We start from the raw sequence: 22,031 nt of genomic DNA, 5'->3' as shown, positions 1-22,031 counted from the left end.
ATACAATAAAGACTCTATGACAAACCTCTAGCCAGCATTATACTCAATGGTGAAAAACTAAAGCCTTTTCCTCTTAATTCAGGAATGAGACAAGGATGTCCGCTCTCTCCACTTCTCTTCAATTTAGTATTAGAATGCCTAGCTACAGCAATAAGAAAAGATGCGAACATAAAAGGGATTCAAATAGGGAAAGACGAAGTAAAACTCTTCCTCTTTGCAGATGAGAGATCAAAATTTATTTGTTCAATCATTAACATGTTCATAATGTAACTCTGGATTTTTTTTAAAAAATTGCGAAAACAACCTTTCTGAAATTAAAGGCATTGAAATTTATAACCTTGGATTTGCCCTCTTCTCAGATGCAAAACTTATCTTTTGTAAATAGAAATCATTGATTTGTACAGTACTTTTACAATAAAAATATATACTTAAAAAGAAAGCATTGTAATTTGTGCAATTTGTGTAGGTACTGTGAATCAACCTCTTGTTTAAAGATCAAAGGTTAAGATTTAGAATGTACATTTGTTCTAAACAGGTAAATGGATAGCCACACCCAAGTAAGCATTTGATAGTCCATTAGTGTTCAAGTACACTTCACAATACAGAGTAAGAATATGAAATAGGGTCTTACCGTTTTTCTGAGCCAGCCTGGACTAGGATAGTCTTCTCTATGGATTTCTAGGAGCTGGGATGACAGGTAAATATACCCACATTCAGCTTTTAATGCTGGTATGGGGTTTTCTGAACTTTTCTGACCTGTGTCAACTGTGATCTATATGTATCTGTTCCATGGGAACTATGATATGAACTTTTGTGTCTTTGAACTATGATCCTCATATGTCTATGACCCAAATATATAAGATGAAAGATGTGATCCACTAGTTGTAGGCCTCCATAGAGTTTTTAATAGAATTTGCCTTATTTACTGCTTTTTTTCTCCACTGATCTTGCAAAAATTCATTAAATATATGTGTAAGTCATGAGTTATATTTTTAAAGTTTTAAAAATCTCTTAGTCAACATAAGCAATTGCTTATCCTCCCTAGCCATAAAGAAATGCAAAGCAAAACAACTCTTAGGTTTCATCTCACTCCAGTTAGATTGACACATATACAAAATGGAATTTTGCACAGGCATTCGAAGGAATTTAATGCTATACTGTTAAACCCTACAAATGATAGTCATATTTCAGGCAGCTGTTTTCCAGCTTCATTAAAGAAGCACTCAAAAAAGAGGGGGGGGGGTCATCAAACCTACCAGGAAGAAGAGCAGTAGAAAAAAAAAACAATGTCTATAGTTATAGCATATTGTAGGATTGATGCATGTGAAAGTAGATTAATACCACAACCAGACTTCTATTTCAAAAACAAGCAGGAAGAAAAGGAACTGTCTGAAGCTGAAAAGATGCTACTTTGCCACTTCTCATATTCAATAATGCTAAAGATAAATTCTGCCATTGAAAGAATATTAAAGTACCATTACAGGAAGGAGTAACCATATGTCTTAAAACAGTAGGTGTGATTTTTACAATGAGCTGATTGCAAAGTTCTGACATTATATTTACTCCCTTAGGCTAATAAGAATCTCAGCATATAAGAGACATTATTTAAAATCCACATAAACAGTTCCCTAAGCTGCCTGGCCCTCTTTACAGGGGAATAATGTTTCAAGAAGAATGTAGCAACTAAATAAGCTGGGACCAGTTATAGTAATCTTTCTTTCTTCTTGCTGTTTTTACAAAATAGTTGGAAATATAATTTTGCACTTGGTTTTTACTCCCAAATACTTTGGATCTTAATTTTTTAATAAAAGGCTTCTGATAAACTTGAAAAAAAAGTTATATTATTTACAAGGAAAAGGATGGACCTAGAACAAATAATGTTAAGTGATGTAAACTAAGTTCACTCCTTTGTGGAATCTAGATCTGAAAAACACATTGAGATATAGAGTAGACAGAGTCCATATTTAAGAGTCTTTATGTAGGTGTACTGTGTGCTTGATTCCTTCTTTGTAAGACCATGTTGTATCTTTGATTCTATAATGTCTCTCAAACAACCACAACCATACTTGACTGTGGCACTCTGCCTCAAACATTCCAGGAGAATAGCTGTTGTTTTTATTTTTTAATAAGTTTTTATTGTAAAAATACTGTACAGAGGGGTTACAGTTACATGAGCAAGGTAATGAGTACATTTCCTATCAAGTATTGGTGCTCCTCCCTGTTGTTTTTAGTTAATTAGGTCCTTCATTTGGAGTAAAGCATTCCAAACATTTTGAGTCATCCATCTTGGTGACTTCCTGAGTGCATTTTTAGGATTTTTTATTACAATATTTGAATGACAGTGAAGGTGATTACAGGTCTCTGGAAATACACTGGAAAGCATTGATGCTATACTTTAAACTGAACTCGATGAATGTGAAGTATATTTCACAACAGTTGCTACAAAAATTTCTTCACTCATGATATCTAAGACATTTTGAGCAATTCTGAAATTATTATGTTTATTACTTTGTGAAAGACAATGCAAAGACAAGCTACCTCTCACCTTCTAAAGTTCTCTCAGTAATTATAAAGTGACTTACATAAAACAGGAGACTTGAACTTACAGGTCATACATACCTAGCTACATGATAGAGATGCTGAAACTACTTATCTAATCATCAGGAAATTAAAATTTATTTTATAAATCTCTCATTCAGTTTACATGCTCTGACTGGTCATTTTATATATTTGCTTTGAACAACCCAAGTTATATTTTAACTTCAAGATAAATTTTTCTTGAATATAAGCACAGGAAATTGACAGAGGTGAACATAGTTTGAAGGACGCTGTGCTGTTAGTGAGGATGACTTGGAAATGGATTTCAGTTCTACTGCTACTACAGCTGAGTTCTTACTTTCACTCTGGAAGCTGTGGGAATGTACTGGTGTGGCCCATGGAATATAGCCACTGGATGAATATGAAGGTAATACTGGACGACCTCATCATGAAGGGTCATCAAGTCACAGTTGTGAGACCATCATCTGCTATTTTTGTTGATAGCAATGAACCATCCAGCATTAAATTTGAAACTTTCCCTTCGTCTTCCAATACTGATGAATTCTCCACAGTTATCTCACAAATGATCTATTTGTGGACATATGAATTGCCAAGAACAACATGTTTGGCATATTCACCATTACTGGAGAATCTATTTATGACATTTTCTGATGCTATGCTAAATATTTGTAAAGAAGCAGCTCTGAACAAGGAACTTATAGCTAGTCTACGAAAAGCAAGATTTGATGTTGTGATTGCAGATGCCATCGGTCCTTGTGGGGAGCTTCTGGCTGAGCTTTTGGAGATTCCTTTGGTGTACACTCTTCGCTTCTATCCTGGCTACACAACAGAAAAGTATAGTGGAGGGCTTCTATTCCCTCCCTCTTATGTGCCTGTCATTCTGTCAGGATTAAGTGGTCAGATGACATTCATGGAGAGGGTAGAAAACATGATATGCATGCTTTATTTTGACTTTTGGTTCGAGACATTTGATTCAAAGAAGTGGAGTAGCTTTTACAGTGAAGTTTTAGGTAAGTTTAATACGGTAAGATCGTAACTTTTGTAAAAGTTGAAAGAGGTGCTCTGAGTTGCATGTGAAAAAGAGAAATTTGTCTTTTATGGATGAGATGTAGCTAAATTAAATATAAAATTGTCTACCAGACTCCCAACTATGGAAAAGCTTGCATTATATAGTCAGAGAGAAGACAATGAACAATTACCTACATAGGACAACCTATGGGATCATCCCATTTGAAAATTTTCATTCACAATGGAAATTTGTTAACTTTTCTTGGTTATCAAAATCACTAATTACCTCCTTAAAAGACTGATGAATCAAAATACGTATACCGAGGAGATATATATTTTCACTATACCTACGTATGCAGGAAATAAGAAATTGTTCCCCTTGACCATTTAGCTCATTTAAATCAAAGTATTTTATTGTATTCTCTTTCTTAATTTTTTTCTTTTTTCTTGTACCACAGTTTGGACTCAGGGTTCTCAAGCTTGCTTGGCTGGTACTTTCTTTGGGCTAGTACCTTATCACTTGTGCCATGCCTCTAGCCTAGCATTTTGCTACTTTATTGGAGAGGCAGTCTTGAGAATATTTCTGCCTATGGTTCCTTCATACTTCAGTGTTTGATATCTCAGAATCATAGATAGGTAGGGTTACAGGTGTGAGCTACTGATGACCACTTTTCAGGATTTTGTAAAAAGGTTTCCTTAATCTTGAGAGAACCAATATTTTAGCAGAGACTCATTGACGATAACTTCTAGTGATTCCACATTCATTTATCATTTTTAGTCGTCTTTTATATACACATAGAATCTAGTAAATTGATTTGTTTGTTCTGTATAATTTTTATCATGTTACATTTAATAAAAATATTAACCATGTATTCGTGATGAATACAATTATCTATTCCCATTATTTCTCAAATACTTCTAGGTGATATTTGAAAATGATTCTAGATAATAACTAACTACATTTTAAGCTCATAATGTGAATCAAGTAGAAGGAAGAAATTCAGCCATAGTCATAAAGCATACACTTATATGGGAAACCAAGAATCAAGGAACAGTTTGTTATACTATAGAAAACTAGCTTTAGAAGTGCTTGGAAAATTATTTCCATAAATATGATAGACTTATTGACTCTGGAGTTACAGTATTTCTCTAATGGATAACAAGAAATACATAGTTAAATATATAATTGCTTATTTTAATGATTATTTATGACTGCCAATAAACTGAAGTACATATATATAGCCTCTTACCAGTTTGTCTTTCACACACAAATCACATACCACATTTCTTGTGTAATACATTTTACTAACAAACACATTCTATCTCATTAAGTACATATGTTAGAAATTATTTTAAGAAAAAAATACATGTTATATTCAGAAACTTCTCTGTAATGTCGTTTTTTACGTCTTACTTTCTCTCGTCTCCACTCAGGACAACCCACTACCTTAATGGAGACCATGAGTAAAGCAGAAATCTGGCTTATTCGATCTTACTGGGACTTGGAATTCCCTCGCCCAACTTTACCAAATATTGACTTTGTTGGAGGACTCCACTGCAAACCTGCCAAACCCTTGCCTAAGGTAAGTAGATAACCTTTTTGTCTTTGTTACTTGATTTCCTTTTCAATAAATATGGTTCTGGACCACTCAATACAAGTCTTTGCTTACAGTGAAAGAGATACAGGAAGTGGGGTAAAGCATTCTACCAATTGAAACTAATTTTTTTTTGGGGGGGGCGGTCGTGGGGCCTGAACTCTGGGCCTGGGCGCTGTCCCTCAGCTCTTCAGCTCAAGGCTACCGCTCTACCACTTGAGCCACAGTGCCACTTCTGCCTTTTTTCTTTTTGCTTATGTGGTGCTGAGGAATCGAACCCAGGGCCTCGAGCAGGCAGGGCAAGCGCTCTACCACTGAGCCACATTCCCAGCCACGAAACTAATTTTTTAACCATCAAAAGTTTCTGCAAATAAGATGTTAAGCGAAATGAAACTCGATAGGGACACAAGTGTTTTTTTTTTTTCTTGCTTGCTATAGTTTTTAATGTATTTATAATGAACTACGTAATTTTTTGTTTGTTTTGTATGTTCCTCCCCCTTATAACCCCTGTTTTCACTGTATTTGATGTTGGTGTCCTGAATCTTGTATATACATTTTTCTAATTTGGGGAGGGGAAGGGAAATAAAAAGGATACAGGTTGACCCATTGTAACAATAAGATGTACAAGACACTATGTTGAAAACCAACTGGTGGGGTGGGGGAGGAGTTGGGGAGGCGGAGAGGGAAGGGATGGTAGGGGACAAACAAAGGAAGAGGCAACAATGCTCAAAAGGAAATGTACTCATTACCTAACTCATGTAACTGTAATCCCTCTATACAATATTTTTACAATAAAAAAAAATATATTTTAAAAAAGCCAGCCCGGGCAGAAAAAAAAAGTTTCTGCATTTCAGAAACCCAAGAGTCATTCAGAGTCAGATCAATTATTCAGCACCTCAGAAGGAATCCTTGATTCCCTCATAAAACTATCAAAGTGATTAGCATATAAAGAAGTGTCACCTCTTATAGCCCATTGAAAATGATAGTTTAGAATCAATAAAAATTCAATAGGCCCCATGGTTTCCCTTATTTGCGATATCTAGTATACGTATGAGTCAAGCGGAAAAGGTCAGATAATGTGATGTTAGGAAAATGAACCCTTAGATATGTATTTTAATGTTTTTTGCTTTCATGCGTTTCTAACACATTTGTAAGATTATTTCTTTGTTGCTTTGTATGTCCCTCCCCCACAGTATAACCCCTGCTTTCACTATATTTGATGTCAGTATAACTTGTGGAGGAGATGGGGAAAAACAAGTCGTTTAAGGATACAGGTGGACCTGTTGCAACAATGAGAAGTACAAGTTGTCATGTCCATAACGAGCTTTACAACGTTGGTGGGGGGGGGGAGGATTGGGTGGGTGGGTGGGGGGGAGGCTAGGAAGGGATGTGAAGGGTAAACAAAGGAGGAAGCTGCAATGCTTGGTAAGAAATGTATGCATTATCCTGCCCATGTAATTGTAACCCCTCTGTACAATATGTTCACAAATAAAATAAAATAAAAAAAAGAATCAATAAAAATTCAGTGAGAACAGTTATAAAGATTACAGTACTAAAAGAATATCTGATGGGAGTTGTAGAAAGCTTCTCAGTCACTGATAGTAAGATGATATATGAACAATGCACAGAAATCAGTTGAGAAATGAGCATATATATATATATATACACACACACACACACACACACACACACACACACACACACACACACACATAAGATTAGAATAGTAAGAACAATTTACAAGACAAAAAACTTTGTTTAATGGGGAAAATTGCTAGAGAAATATAACTTAATTAGATTCCAGATGGAAATGTTTGGAAAATTGATTGCCAATATCCTCTGCAATATTAACTGTGCCCTTACTAATGGCTAATGGAAATTTTTATGTTTTATGTATCTTGCTATGTTTTATGTACCTTCCTCTGCTATTTTCTTTTCATTTACTCTCCTCCCTGAGCTTCAGTGTTCAAGTCCAGTACTCTATCACTTGAGCTTATCTACTTCCAGCTTTTGGTGGTTAATTGGGGCTGAGAGTCTCAGGCATTTCTGCTCAGGCAGGCTTTCAACCATGATCCTCCGATCTCAGCCTCCTGACTAGCTAGAATTACAGACAAGAGCCACTTATGCTTGGCTAGTTTCATAGAACAAAACTTTAATGTTCCCTTCACTATTTTTCTGTGTATGTGAGAAAGAGCAAGAGAGAGAGAGAGAAAGAGAGAGATGAAGCAATTTTTTTCTTCACAGGAAATGGAAGACTTTGTGCAGAGCTCTGGGGACAATGGTGTGGTGGTGTTTTCCCTGGGGTCAATGTTTCAAAATATAACAGAAGAGACAGCCAATGAGATTGCATCAGCACTGGCACAAATTCCACAAAAGGTGAGATAGTGTACCTCAATAGTGGTCTTTATTGAATGAGCCTTAAACTCGGGTATCTGATTATACTAGTTTCCTGGTGAAAGATACGTTGTTAAAATAGCTCTAATTTGTCTTAGCCATTTTAAAGACAAAGGATATTCATGGCAAAGGCTGAAATAGCAAGGAACTTTGGATTGTTTTAAATTGACAATCAATGCAATATGAATTTTGTCACCAGAAAGACACACAGCAGCTACAATATGAAATTGTGTCATTATGATAATATTGCTAGCAAGCATTCACAGAAATCATGAAATTTCATCCAGTTCTTGCAGGAATGTTACTGCCAACCCATACACTAACCATATTTCAGAAAGGAATTCAATGGCACTAATAAATTGAAGCACTACAGTAATATTTAGCACATAGTTTAGTTTAGTTTGAAGTGTATTATACAGTTTAGTGTTCCCATGAAATCCTTTCCTTCAGTTTTGAAACGGAGCCACTTAGAATACAGTTGAGGGGGTTATTCAGAGAAAAGAAAAGGAAGGTTCACTCTTCATTCCAGGTGTGTATTCAGCCTTGTTTATGAAGAGAAAGTAAATAAAACCAACCTGCCCTACTGGACTGGGGCTTGTTATATCTGAAACCAGATCTGTACAGTTCATGGGAAAGTGGCCATTGTCTACTGAAAAATACATGTAGCACCATTAAAATTGAGGATCCTTTCAGCAGCCATGTGCCCTATGAACTACAGGCCAGCTCCAGTTCCTACATTTAAGATTTCCCCCATTATAGATCATAACTTGAGATGTCAGTATCATAAATTTGTGATGAAAGTTCAGCCTGCAATTTTCCTATACAACTCAACCAATAATTTGCAAGCTAAAACTGTTTCATGTAATTACTCAAAAAAATTCATTGACGTATCATAAAGAATTGCTTACATAGACTTGAATCAGTTTGTTAGAAAAGGTTGTACAGGGACTGGGAAGGTGGCTCAGTGGTAGAGCGCTTGCCTTGCATGCCTGAGGCCCTGGGTTCGATTCCTCAGCACCACATAAGCAAAAAGAAAAAAGCTGGAAGTGGCCCTGTGGCTCAAGTGGTAGAGCACTAGCCTTGAGCTGAAGAGCTGAGGGACAGCACCCAGGCCCAGAGTTCAGGCCCCACGACCAGACTCCCCCCCCCAAAAAAAGAAAAGGTTATACAGAAATAATTTTGTTCATGTGCTGGTCATGAATCAGAAGGTGCAGCCTTAAGAAACAATACAACAATGTGAGTTGTTGCTCTGGGTGTGCCATGGAAAGGCCCTGTTAGCAACCCCATTATTGGTTCTAGGGGTCGTTTGTCTGTCCATCCAGATAAATGTGTAAAGGTTGACAAACTCTCAGGGAGGTTAGTTTTGTGGGGCCATTCATAGTATGACTAGTAAGGGGAACATGTACACAGTCCATAGTGCTGAGTATTATGTAATATAATAATCATTTAATAAAACAGTGTAGTGCAGTACAAATTATGGCGTAGTTTGACTCCGTTTCTGGTTGGTAAAGCATGACAGCATCTTTTCATAGAACTCCTCTCCAGGGAGAACTGTGGACATAAAGTATTTGTCATATAGGCAGTTAAGAAACAAATATTAAACTAAAATGAAATCTCATAGACTAAGAGAATATTATCCTAATACTACTTTATAAAGGTTACTAGAGAAATTGGAAGAAGAGAGCTAGTTTAGTAAAGATTTACGTGTAAAGATGCAAATCTTAGTAATTTTAAAGGCTATTGCATACCAGATCTAAGATTATGACTACATAAAAATTGGTTGAATGCATTCATTTATCGTTTATCACATCATTTAAGTACTGTGAAAATTTTTTATGATAGTCCATTTTACTAAGTATGAAAATAAGTACAGGAAATGCTGATGTTCTTTTTCTCTCAGTACTATAAAAGTCCACATTAAGCCTCTTCTCTTTTCTTTGTTCATTCTATGAAAGTCACTTGACTGTGTGATCTCTAAATTTTAAAATGTTACATTTTAAAAACAAAAATGGGGCTGGGAAGGTGGCTCAGTGGTAGAGTGTTTGCCTTGCATGCATGAGGCCCTGGGTTCGATTCCTCAGCATCATATAAGCAGATAAAAAGCCAGAAGTGGGTCTGAGGCTCAAGTGGTAGAGCGCTAGCCTGCAGCTGAAGAGAACAGCGTCCAGGCCCAGAGTTCAGGCCCCACGACCGACCAAAACAACTTACAAAAATGTCTTTCCCTAATAGATTCTTTGGAGATTTACTGGAAAGAAACCAGATACCTTAGGACCGAATACTCGGTTGTACAAGTGGCTCCCCCAGAATGACCTCCTTGGTAAGACTCTGAAAAACACATACTGAAAGCACGAGTAATTGTAAAGTAGTTGATAACAACACAAGAAGAAACAAACTGATGGAAATTTATCAATAAAAATTCAAAATTGAAAGCTAACTTTTAGACTTATAATCCATCCTAAGGAAATCTGTCTTAACAGATGAAATTTTTTTTTTTGGGGGGGGGTCCAATCATGGGTCCTGAACTCTGGGCCTGGGCTCTGTCCCTCAGCTCTTCAGCTCAAGGCTAGTGCTCTACCACTAGACCCACAGAGCCACTTCCGGCTTTTTTCTTTTTGCTTATGTGGTGCTGAGGAATCAAACCCAGGGCCTCATGTATGCAAGGCAAGCGCTCTACCACTGAGCCACCTTCCCAGCCCCAACAGATGAAATTTTACTATACTGTATTGTATACTTTATGATCAGTTTATCTTTTTCCAAAGTATACTTACAATTGACAAAGAATTTTCTGTAATTACCTGAGGTTATCTCTCTGTCCCTTAATTCAGTCATTACATTATGCATCCTCCTAAAGGAGGGCAAGAATTTGCAATGCCACTGAAACATACGACTTTGTTTTATTGTATATGAATCTGCATTTTATGTGGGAAAATTCATCTGCTTAATATGAAATGATAACATACTATTTTCAAGCATACTTCTTTCATTAGAGTAATGTACCATGTTTAGGTTTACGAGAGCGTAATCTTACATGAATATTTCCTTGCTTCAGGATGTGCTCTCTATTATCCATTATCTGTTTTTCTGTCTGTTATAAAGGAAATGATATATTCATTTTCAAATCTCAAGTCACACAAAACTTGAGCCACAAACCGTAAGATTTTTATTCACATCTCTAGTAGATTGTGTACTAATAGTGGTGAGATATTATGGCCATTTAAATGTAATTTCATTGGTTCAATAATTGTTATTTGGGAAACACTGTATCTTTCACGTGCTCACATTATACATTTCTCATTTCATGTCTAAGACTTTTAATGAACAATTGTATTGAAATGCCCCTAATCCTAGGCCATCCCAAAACAAAAGCTTTCATCACTCATGGTGGAGCTAACGGCATCTATGAGGCGATCCATCATGGGATTCCCATGGTGGGCATTCCTTTGTTTGGGGAACAACATGATAACATTGCTCACATGGTGGCCAAAGGAGCAGCTGTTCAACTGGATATAAGAGCAATATCAAGCAAAGACTTGCTCAGAGCACTGGAAGCAGTCATTAACAACCCTGTGTGAGTATAATTTTGTGTGTGTGCATGTGCGTGTGTGTGGCTATCTATCTGTGTTTTTCTAGGCATTAAAACCAGGGATCTAACTCATGGTTGGTAACCACTCTACCCTAGCTGTTTGTTAGTCTGACTGTTGTTTTATTAAATGGTGATTATAGATCAGTTTTTATATGAGTCTGAACAGGAAAGCTACCTTCGATTTACACTTGATTAATTCTGAAAGACTTCATCATGTATTTCACAAGAATCAATAAGTATTTGTATATTTATGTGTGTCTGTGTATATGTCCGTGTGTTTGTGTCAGTGTGTGTGGTATAACATTGTTATGCTATACAGGCTAGCATGGCCTCAAACTCATGATCATCATCTTTCAGCATTTGGAATGCTGAGATTCCACAGATCCCCTTTCATTTCCAACCATAGTAAGCTACTTTGTTCCGCAGTGATTTCAGGGCAAAAGAATGATCAGAACCTTGAGAATAGTATGAAACTCTGAAACAGGGAAAAAGTGGACTGAAAAGAATCTCTAAGGATGAAAACAGATGATCACTAGGAAGACGAGGAAAGCAAGGAATAGGGGGGCATGAACACTCCCTCCAATGACTACACCAGTCCAGTGTAAACTTTTTTCAACTTATGATGTCACTCATTAGTCTTTATTATTGTTATTTTTTATTGTGAAAATACTGTGCAGAGGGGTTACAATTACATAAGTAAGATAATGAGTACATTTCATATCAAGCATAGTAGCCTCCTGCATTGTTTTCCCTTCCCATCCCTTCCCATCCACCCCCAGCCCTCACCCAACACACCTCCGCCCCCTACCAAAGTTGTAAAGTTCCTTTGCAACATAAAGACTTGTACATCTCATTGTTGCAATGGGTCCACCTGTATCCCTATTTAAACGATTTGTTTTTCCCCTTCCCCTCCACAAATAATACAAACATCAAATATAGGGAAAGCAGGGGTTATACTGTGGGGGAGGGACATACAAAACAACAAAGAAATCATCTTATAAATGTGTTCGAAACAATCGCATGAAAGAAAAAAAAATTTGAATACATATCTTAGGGTTCATCTCCCTAACATCAACTTATCTGACCTTTTCTGCTTGACTCAGACATATACTAGTTACTGCAGATAAGGAAAACCATGGGACCTGGTTCTTTGGGCCTGGCTTACTTCACTTAATAAAATTTTTTCCAGGTTTTTCATTTCCTAACAAATGGGGCAACGTCGTTCTTTCTGATGGAGTCATAGAATTCCATTGTGTATATATACCACATTTTCGTGTTCCATTCATCTACTGAGGAGCATCAGGGTTGATCCCATATCTTAGCTATGGTGAATAATGCTGCGATAAACAGAGTTGTGCTGGTAGCTTTAGTGTGGTCTGGTTTGTGAACATTTGGGTAAACGCCCAAAAGTGGGATTGCTGGGTCATAGGGTAGCTCTATGTGGAGTTTTTTGAGGAACCTCCATACTACTTTCCAAAGTGGTTGAACAAGTTTACACTACCACCAACAATGCAGTAAGGTTCCCTTCTGTCCACATCCCCTCCAGCATCTGTTGTTATTAGAGCTCTTGATTATAGCCATTCTAACTGGGGTGAGGTGGTATCTCAATGTTGTTTTCATTTGCATTTCTTTTATTGTTAGAATGGTTGAGCATTTCTTTATGTGGCTATTGGCCATCCTTCTTTCCTCTTCAGAGAAGTTTCTCTTTAAGTCTTTAGCCCACTTATTTATTGGGCAGTTGTTTCTTTGAGTGTTTGTTGTTGGGGGAGTTAATTTTTGAGTTCCAGGTATATTTTAGATATGAGACCCTTGTCCGTTGTATGGCTAGTGAAGATCTTCTCCCAATCCGTGGGCTTTCTATTGATCTTGCTAGCTATGTCCTTTGCCATGCAGAAGCTCTGCAATTTCATGCAATCCCATTTGTCCAACCTTTCTTTGATTTCTTGTGTTTCAGGGTCTCTATTGAGAAAAGTTCTGCCTGTGCCAAGGAGCCCTAGGGTTTCTCCTATTCCATCCTGTAATGTTTTCAGAGTGTCTGCTTTGACTCCGAAGTCTTTGTTCCATTTGGAGTTGATTCTGGTTCAGGGTGATATATAAGGATCTGGCTTTAGTTTTCTACAAGTAGTTAACCAATTTTGCCAGAACCATTTACTGAAGAGGCTGTCCTTCTTCCATTCTATTTTTTTTTTTTAGCTCCCTTATTGAAGATTAGATGGCTATAGGTCTGTAGGTTCATTTCTGGGTTTTCAATTCTATTCCATTGGTCCTGAGGTCTGTTCTTGTGCCAGTACCAAGCTGATTTCATTACTATGGCTTTGTAGTAGAGTTTGAAATTTGGTATTAATGTTCCTCCAGAATTGTTATTTCTGTTGAGGATGGTTTTTGCTATTCGGGATCTTTTATTGTTTGATATGAATTTTTGGATTGCCTCTTCTATTTCCTTGAAGAATGAGGTTGGAATATTGATAGGAATCACATTGAATTTGTAGATAGCCTTGGGAAGTATTGCCATTTTCACTATATTGATCCTTCCAATCCAGGAGCATGGGAGTTTTTGCCACTTTCTAAGTTCTATTTTGATTTCCCTTTTCAGGGTTTTAAAGTTTTCATCATAGAGATCCTTCACTTATTTAGTTATGTTAATTTCTAGGTATTTTATTTTTTGTGGGGCTATTTCAAATGGAGTTGCTTTCCTAATTTCAGGACACTTTTCTCATTGTTGGCATATAGAAAAGCCATTGATTTTGAGGGTTAATTTTATACTCTGCTACTTTGCCAAAGTTTTTTTTGAATCACCTTAAGTAATTTGTGAGTGGATTACGCAGGATTCTTTAAATACAAGATCATGTCATCTGCAAAGAGGGAGAGCTTTATTTCTTCTTTCTCTACTTGGATCCCCTTGATGTTTGCATTTTGTCTTATTGCTGTAGCTAAGGGTTCTAATACTAGATTGAAGAGAAGTGGAGGGAGTGGACATCCTTGTCTTGTTCCTGAGTTAAAAGGAAATGGCTTTAGTTTTTCACCATTAAGTATAATGTTGGCTGTAGGTTTGTCATATACAGCCTTTATTGTATTGAGGAATATTCCATGGATTCCTAATTTTTCCAGAACCTTCATAATATAGGGATGTTGGATCTTGTCAAATGCTTTTTCTGCATCTATTGAGATAACCATGTGGTTCTTATCCTTGCTCCTGTTAAAATGATGAATTATATTAATTGATTTTTATGTATTGAACCAGCTTTGCATCCCTGAAATGAATCCTGTTTGATCATGGTGTATGATTTTTTTGGATGAATTGTTGAAGTCGATTGGCCAAAATTTTGTTGAGAAGTTTTGCATCAATGTTCATCAAAGAAATGGGTCTATAGTTCTCTTTCTTTGATGAGTCCTTGCCTGGTTTTGGGATGAGGGTTATGATGGCTTCATAGAATGAGTTTGGTAGTGAACTTTCTCTTTCAATTTCATTGAAGAGTTGGAGCAGTATTGGTGTGAGCTCTGCTTTGAAGGCCTTGTAAAATTCTGCTGTAAAGTCATATGGTCCTGGGCTTTTCTTAGCTGGGAGGTCTCTTATTGCTGTTTCTATTTCAATGCTTGATATGGGCCTGTTAAGATGGTTTAACTCATCGTGGTTTCTTTTTGGCATGTCAATATTTGCTAGGAAAAGGTCTATTTCTGCCAGTTCACAAACTTATTAGCATAAAGTTTTGAGAAGTATTTCCCTTATAATGTTCTGAGTCTTGGTTGTTTCTGTGGTGACGTTTCCATTTTCACCTCTGTATTTATTTATGGGTGCGTTCTCTTCCTTTTCTGATAAGATTTGCTAAGGGTCTGTCAATTTTGTTAATTTTTTTGAAGAAACAACTCTTTGTTTTGTTGATTCTTTCTATGGGTTTTTTTTTATTCTAATTCATTTAATTCTGATTTAATTTTAATTATTTCTTTCTGTCTACTGGATTAGGGTTTATCTTGCTTCTCTTTTTCAAGGAGGCTCAGTGTCTCATTAAATTGTTTGTTTCAGATCTCTCCAATTTGTTGATGTAGGAACTCAGATCTATAAACTTGACTCTGAGTACTGCCTTTGCTGTGTCTCAGAGTAGCTAGTAATTTGTGTGCTCATTTTTGTTGAATAGCACGAACATTTGGATTTCTTTTCTAATCTCTTCCATGACCCACTCGTGATTCAGCAGTGTGTTGTTCAGCCTCCATGTGTTACCGGACATTCTTTGGTGGCTTTTGGTGTTGAGTTCTAATTTTATTCCCTTGTGGTCATAGAGAATGCAAGGTATTACCTCAATGTCTCTGAATTTGGACATGTTTGCTTTGTGGCCTAAAATGTGGTCTATTTTGGAAAATGTTCCATGTGCTGCTGAGAAAAACGTCTATTTTGATGCTGCTGGGTGAAATATTCGGTAGATGTCTGTTAAATCTAGTTGATCTATGCAGTTGTTTAGATCTGTGGTTTCTCTGTTGAGTTTTTGCCGAGTTGATCTATCTAGTGGAGAAAGTGGTGTGTTAAAGTACCCAACAATTAATGATTTTGAATCTAAGTGCGATTTGAGGGAAAGTAGTGTTTCTTGGATAAATTTGGGTGCTCCGTTGTTTGGCGAGTAGATATTTAGAATTGTAATATCCTCCTGAAGGAGAGATCCCTTAATCAGTTTGTAGCGACCTTCTTTATCTCTTCTCACAAATTTTAATTTGAAGTCTGATCAGATATTAGGATTGCAACTCCCGCCTGTTTATGGGGGCTATTTGCTTTGTAGATTTTGTTCCAGCCTTTCTCATTGACAATGTGTTTGTTTTGATGGGCAAGATGTGACTCCTGAAGGCAGCAGATAGAAGGATCTTGCTTTTTAATCCAACTAGACAGTCCATGTTGCTTAATTGGAGAGTTAAGTCCGTTAATGTTGAAAGATAGGACTGAGAGGTATTTGGGAGTTCCTGCCATTTTATCCACCTTCTTGGGGGCTGCAGCAACTGGGTTCTTCCTGTGGTTCTTGGATTCTCAGTTTGGGTGCGGTTTCTTGGCCTTTATTGTGGTCTTGTTGGTTTTCTATGTGTAGGACATCTTTAAGAATCTTTTGTAGGGTTGGTTTGGTGGAGATATATTGTTTCGATTTTTCTTTGCTATGGAAGGTTTTTATTTGACCTTCGGTTATGAACGAGAGTTTAGCTGGGTACAGAATTCTTGGTTGATAGTTGTTTGTCTTTAGGGCATGGCATACATTATTCCAGGATCTTCTTGCTTTTATTGTCTCCGCTGCGAAATCTGAGGTGATTCCAATTGGTTTCCCTTTATAGGTGATTGATCTTTTCTCCTTGACAGCTTTAAGGATCTTTTCCTTGGTCTGAATTGATCCTGTGTGGATTATAATGTGATGGTGGGATGTCCTATTCTGGTCTGGTCTATTTGGAGTTCTAAAAGCTTCTTGAATCTGAATAGATCTATCTTTTTGCGAGTTTGGGAAGTTCTCTGCTACGATCCTGTTAAACAAATTTCCTAGACTATTAACTTCTGTCTCTAGGTGCTCCTCTACACCCGGTATCCTTAGACTAGGCCTTTTGATGGTGTCTTCCAAGTGTTATATAGAGCTATCATATTTCTTGTATTTGTCTTGGATGGGTGTATGTTCTTTCTCTATAATATCTAGGCTGTCTTCAATCCCCAAAATTCAATCTTCTGCATGGTCTAACCTACTATAAAGACTTTCTACTTTGTTTTTTATTTCTTTTCCTTCTAGTTAGTCGGCTTTGATCTCTTTCAATTCTTTGTTGGAGCTTTGCTTTAGATCTTGAATGAACTTTTTTACTTCCTTAATTTGGTGTTCAGTGTTTATTCTCAAATTACTTAGTCGCTTGGTTATGGTTTCCTTGGACTACCATTCCTTCTGTTGGGTTCCATTCAGCATTGCCTTTGTGGTCTCCCTGACTTCTTTCAGCTCTCTGTTTATGGATTCCATGAATGCCTTTAGTGATTTTTCTGTATTCTCATCCCGTTCTTTCAATTCCTGTATTACTCTTTGATTAGCTTCCTCACATTTACGCAGTTCCTGTAGTTCTCTTTGAGTGTTCTCAACCTGCTTATGCCATCCTGACTTTCTCTTTGAGTGTTCTCAAGTTGCTCATGCAATTCCTGTATCAATCTTTGAGTAGCTTCCTTATGCTTATGATATTCCTGTATTAACCTTTGTTTTGTCTCCTCTCTCTCCCTATCATGCTCATACAGGGTCCTTTGCAGGTTTTCAATTTTTTCATTTACTGTGTTTACCAGTAGTGTTTGTAGAGCTTTTTGGGAACTCTCCTCTGGATTATTCATTATCTATTCTGTTCCCTGATTATCATGAGTGAGAGTTGAGGTACCCAGACTTGCCATTTTTCTTGTTTTTCCAGGTTGCTCTGCCCATTTGGGATGAAAGTAACACCAGTTTTGTGCTAGCACACTATTTTAAGGCAAGCATCAACCAAAGTCTGTAGTTGCACAGTCAAAATCTGCAGATACAATCTAGTTCAACAGATATATCTATTCAACATCAAATAACTATGTATTAGTGGGCTACAATCATTAGTCTTTATAAAATAAAAATTCAGTGTTTGAAAAACACAGCATGAAGTTACGATGGTTGAAATCCTACTCTTGTGAACTGCATGAACATATCCATCCTTTTAGTTTTCAGTTTTTCCTATCAATATCCCAACCTCATTCTTCAATAAAATAGAAGAAGCAATGCACTTCATTTGGAACAATAAAAGATCCCAAATAGCAAAAACGATCCTCAGTAGAAAGAACAGCATTGGAGGAATATCAATTCCAAATTTCAAACTTTACTACAAAGCCATTGTAATCAAAACAGCTTGGTAATAGCACAAGAACAGACTTGAGGACCAATGGAATAGGACTGAAGACCCAGAAATGAACCCACAGACCTATAGCCACCTAATTTTTGACAAGGGAGCTAAAGAAATAGAATGGAAGAAAGACAGACTTTTCAGTAAATGGTCCTATCAAGATTGGTTAAACACGTATAAAAACTAAAGCTAGATCCATATATATCACCCTGCACCAGAATCAACTCCAAATGGATCAAAGACATCTAAGTCAAAGCAGACACCCTGTAAACATTACAGGAGAAACTCTAGGGATACTTAACACAGGCCAAAATTTTCTTAATAGACACCCATAAATGCAACAAATCAAAGAGAGGTTGGACAAATAGGATTGCATGAAACTGCAGAGCTTCTGAATGGCAAAGGATATAGCTAGCAAGATCAATAGAAAGCCCACAGATTGGGAGAAGATCTTCACTAGCCATACAATGGACAAGGGTTTCATATCTAAAATATACTCAGAAACTCAAAAAACTAAACCCCCCCAACAACAAATCCTCAAAGAAACAACTGCCCAATTAAAAAGTGGGCTAAAGACTTAAAGAGAGACTTCTCTGAATAAGAAATAAGAACAGCCAATACACACATGAAGAAATGCTCAACTTCTCTATCCATTAAAGAAATGCAGGGCTGGAAAGGTGGCTCAGTGGTAGAGTGCTTGCCTTGTATGCCTGAGGCCCTGGGCACATCAGCACCACATAAGCAAAAAGAAAAAAGCCAGAAGTGGTGCTGTGGCTCAAGTGATAGAGCGCTAGCCTTGAGCTAAAGAGCTGAGGGACAGCGCCCAGGCCCAGAGTTCAGGCCCCACGACCGGACCCCCCCCCCCCAAAAAAAAAAAAGAAAAGAAAAGAAAAAGAAATGCAAATCAATACAACATTGAGATTCCACCTTGCCCCAGTTAGATTGGCTATAATCAAGAAATCTTATAACAACAGATGCTGGAAGGGATTTGTCCAAATGGGAACCCTACTGCATTGTTGGTGGGAGTGTAAACTTGTTCAACCACTTTGGAAAGCAGTATGGAGGTTCCTCAAAAGACTCCACATAAATTTTTTCTTTTTTCTTAGAAAAATCTCTTAATGATTTCTGTTGTTATACGGCAAAACAATAATCAAATCTCAAATTCCTATTATATTTAATGCTTTCTAAATTCACTATGTTAGTGCTTTGATTCTATCACTGATAACTAGATAGGGCTTTTAAATTTACCTGATTAATCCTGTCAGAAGAAGAGAACATTATTTTGAAATGTATACATATTCTTACATACTAAGGGCTATGATTATCTTATTCAGAGTAATCATAAAGAAAAAGCAATTACCTTCAGAATTGTTATATATCCAAAATACATGCAGCAAGAAAGATTTTCTACTCAAATTATTTCAATGAATAACTTTATTTCCTTTATACTATTATCAATTTTGTCCTATGATCAGTAATAGTCTTTATTTCTTCCCTTTTATCATAACTGCATAAATAAAGCACTATATTTTTAATTGTATTGTATATGACTATAGCAGAAACATTCTGAATGCCATGTTACTTTGATGTTTTGTAGGCACTGAGTTTGAACTCGGAGTTTAATAATCAGCTGGTTTGCTTTTTCAATGGGGATTTTACTACTTGAGCTATGACTCCCATCCTACTTTTTTCAGGTTATTTTAAAGGATAAGTTTTGGGATTTTTCTATCATGTCTAGCCTTGAGCTGGGACTGTCAGGAGCTCAGGCTCTTGGGGTAGACAACTTTATAGGAGCCACCAACATCTAACTCATTGATTTTCTTACAGACATTGAGCAACCTCATGAATATTTGGGTCTTCTACTTTTTTTAAACCAGTGTATTTTTCATAGGTTTTTTGAATATGAACTAAATCTCTCACATATTGTTCTTACTAAATTTTAAACATATACAATGCTGATTCTGAAAAATACAAGGATGTCTTAATTAGATAATATATGCTAAATCTTATGATACAACACACATTTCCCTAGTTTTTGATGCACTTCAGTTTATTTTTACCTGGTGTATAACAAAAGTATACTAAGATTTGTATCACTGGGTCTGAAAAACAGCCATGTCAGTGAGGTTTTTAAATCATAAAGAGAAAAATCACTTCAATTGCAATTGCTACAAGCTCCTCCTTTAGCACCTTGGAAGTTACACTTAATTGCCTAGATACGCACATGTTCACATTACCTATTGGACATAATCATTTCAACACAAATCTCATGTGCCTGCAATACCTGAATGCAAACAGAGATAAAACAATATTGGCAAACACCTTTGATATTCTATTAGAAAATGTGAATAATTAAAACTATTCAAATTTCAGGACATTACTTCTCACAAGGCAAGAAGAACTCAATCATTTCTACTTTTCCATTTCCTATCCTTTGGTTGTGTCATAGTAACAAGGTAAAATGGAGAAGTTTCAAAAGTGGTTCATAAAAGGAAAAGGTAAGCCATAGGGTAATAGTGGAACAAGTAAGTGATAGGGTGAAGAAATAAAAGGAGAGCTGGGTACCAGTGGCTGATGCCTGTGATTCTAGCTAATTGAGAGTCTGCCATCTGAGGATTGTGGTTTGTGGTCAGGCCAGGTACGAAAGTCCACAAGACTCTAATTAACATCCAGAAAGCCAGAATGGAACTGTAGCTCAAGTAGTAAAGGTAGCTCAAGGACAGTGCCAAAGCCCTGAGTCTAAGCCCTAAAACACAGATCAAAAAAAGGAGGAAGAGAAATGTTTACATAATAGTTACACAATAGTTACATAATGATTACATAGTTACATAATAATTCATCAGTGATGAATTATTTCAAAAGTACAAAGTTTGAAGGGGAAAGCTGCTTCATCAAATTTATCTTTCGGTCTCTAAATTGTGATACAATCCTGAACATTGAACAATTGGTGCATTAATAATTATTTCTTGAATTAGTTAGCTTTTCTTCTGCCTTTGGAATTTCAGTGTTTCTACTTTCTACTTCAGAAATTCTTGGTTTTGACAAGATTTATTAAATGCTTAAATCCACTGTCATTAAGAAGCTCTTGCCTTTTACACTAAGGTAACCATAAATACAGCAGAAAAAAGCCTTTCCTATCTCTCCAAATTTTATACAATTATTTTTATCATCTACAGAATAGTACAGTATCTACCTTTTCTAGTTCATTCGATATATTTATGTTAATTTCTTTTACCTTTAGCTACAAAAAGAATGCTATGTGGTTGTCAACCATTCACCATGATCAGCCTATGAAGCCACTGGATCGAGCTGTCTTCTGGATTGAATTTGTCATGCGCCACAAAGGAGCCAAGCATCTGAGGCCACTTTCCCACAACCTCACCTGGTACCAGTACCACTCTCTGGATGTTATCGGATTCCTACTGGCCTGTGTGGCCACTGTTACCTTCCTTGTCTTAAAATGTTGCTTGCTTGTTTACCAAAAGGTTTTGAAGAAGGAAAAGAGCGAGTAGAACTTTCAACACCTGAGGGAATAGACTAAGACCATACTAAGCAAGACCATCCAAATGATTTTGAGCACAGTCAAACTAGGAGAGATTCTCCTCCACATTTTACCTAAACCTATAGCTTTGGTATATTCAAATGGATCTTATTCCTGATTAAACATGAAGTAATGTACAATTCTAATTTCAGAATTCCCTCAAAAGTTACACTTGAGTCGTTGATGCAGTTATTATAACTGAATCTACCGAGACGCATGGAAATTTGAGCATGTTAAGTAGAGAGAAGCATAAAATCCAAAGTTTTGTTGTGATTTCCAGAATGGGAATATTTTGGTAAACTATGATCAAATGAAGTTTTTGCTTATCTGCCCAAAGAAAAGCAGAGAGGAGGTTAAAAGAGGTAACACACTTTATTCAGACTACTGAAATATGGGACAGAGTTGACAATAACTGAAGTGACCTTCTCATGAGTCAAAGCCAAACATAAACAGTGAATAAGAGGAAATGAAGAAGGGACAATTAAAGGGGACAACAGATTTA

General features: G+C 36.7%; 1 protein-coding gene across 1 annotated transcript; it reads left to right on the top strand.

The window, feature by feature from the left end:
- The first annotated feature begins 2,815 nt into the window (after positions 1-2,815).
- Positions 2,816-21,544, top strand: LOC122106623 (UDP-glucuronosyltransferase 2B15-like). The gene is made up of 6 exons (XM_042678026.1): positions 2,816-3,569; positions 5,002-5,150; positions 7,407-7,538; positions 9,786-9,873; positions 10,905-11,124; positions 21,230-21,544. Exons 1-6 carry the CDS (start codon positions 2,846-2,848, stop codon positions 21,498-21,500), a joined length of 1,584 nt encoding a protein of 527 aa, XP_042533960.1. The 5' UTR covers positions 2,816-2,845; the 3' UTR covers positions 21,501-21,544.
- Positions 21,545-22,031: the final 487 nt, after the last annotated feature.

The sequence above is a fragment of the Dipodomys spectabilis genome, unplaced genomic scaffold (assembly GCF_019054845.1).
Source record: "Dipodomys spectabilis isolate Male_0828 unplaced genomic scaffold, ASM1905484v1 ptg000043l, whole genome shotgun sequence".
Taxonomy (NCBI): Eukaryota; Metazoa; Chordata; class Mammalia; order Rodentia; family Heteromyidae; genus Dipodomys; species Dipodomys spectabilis.
Note: the sequence above shows the minus strand (reverse complement) of the source record. Positions and strands in the feature narration are given on the sequence as shown.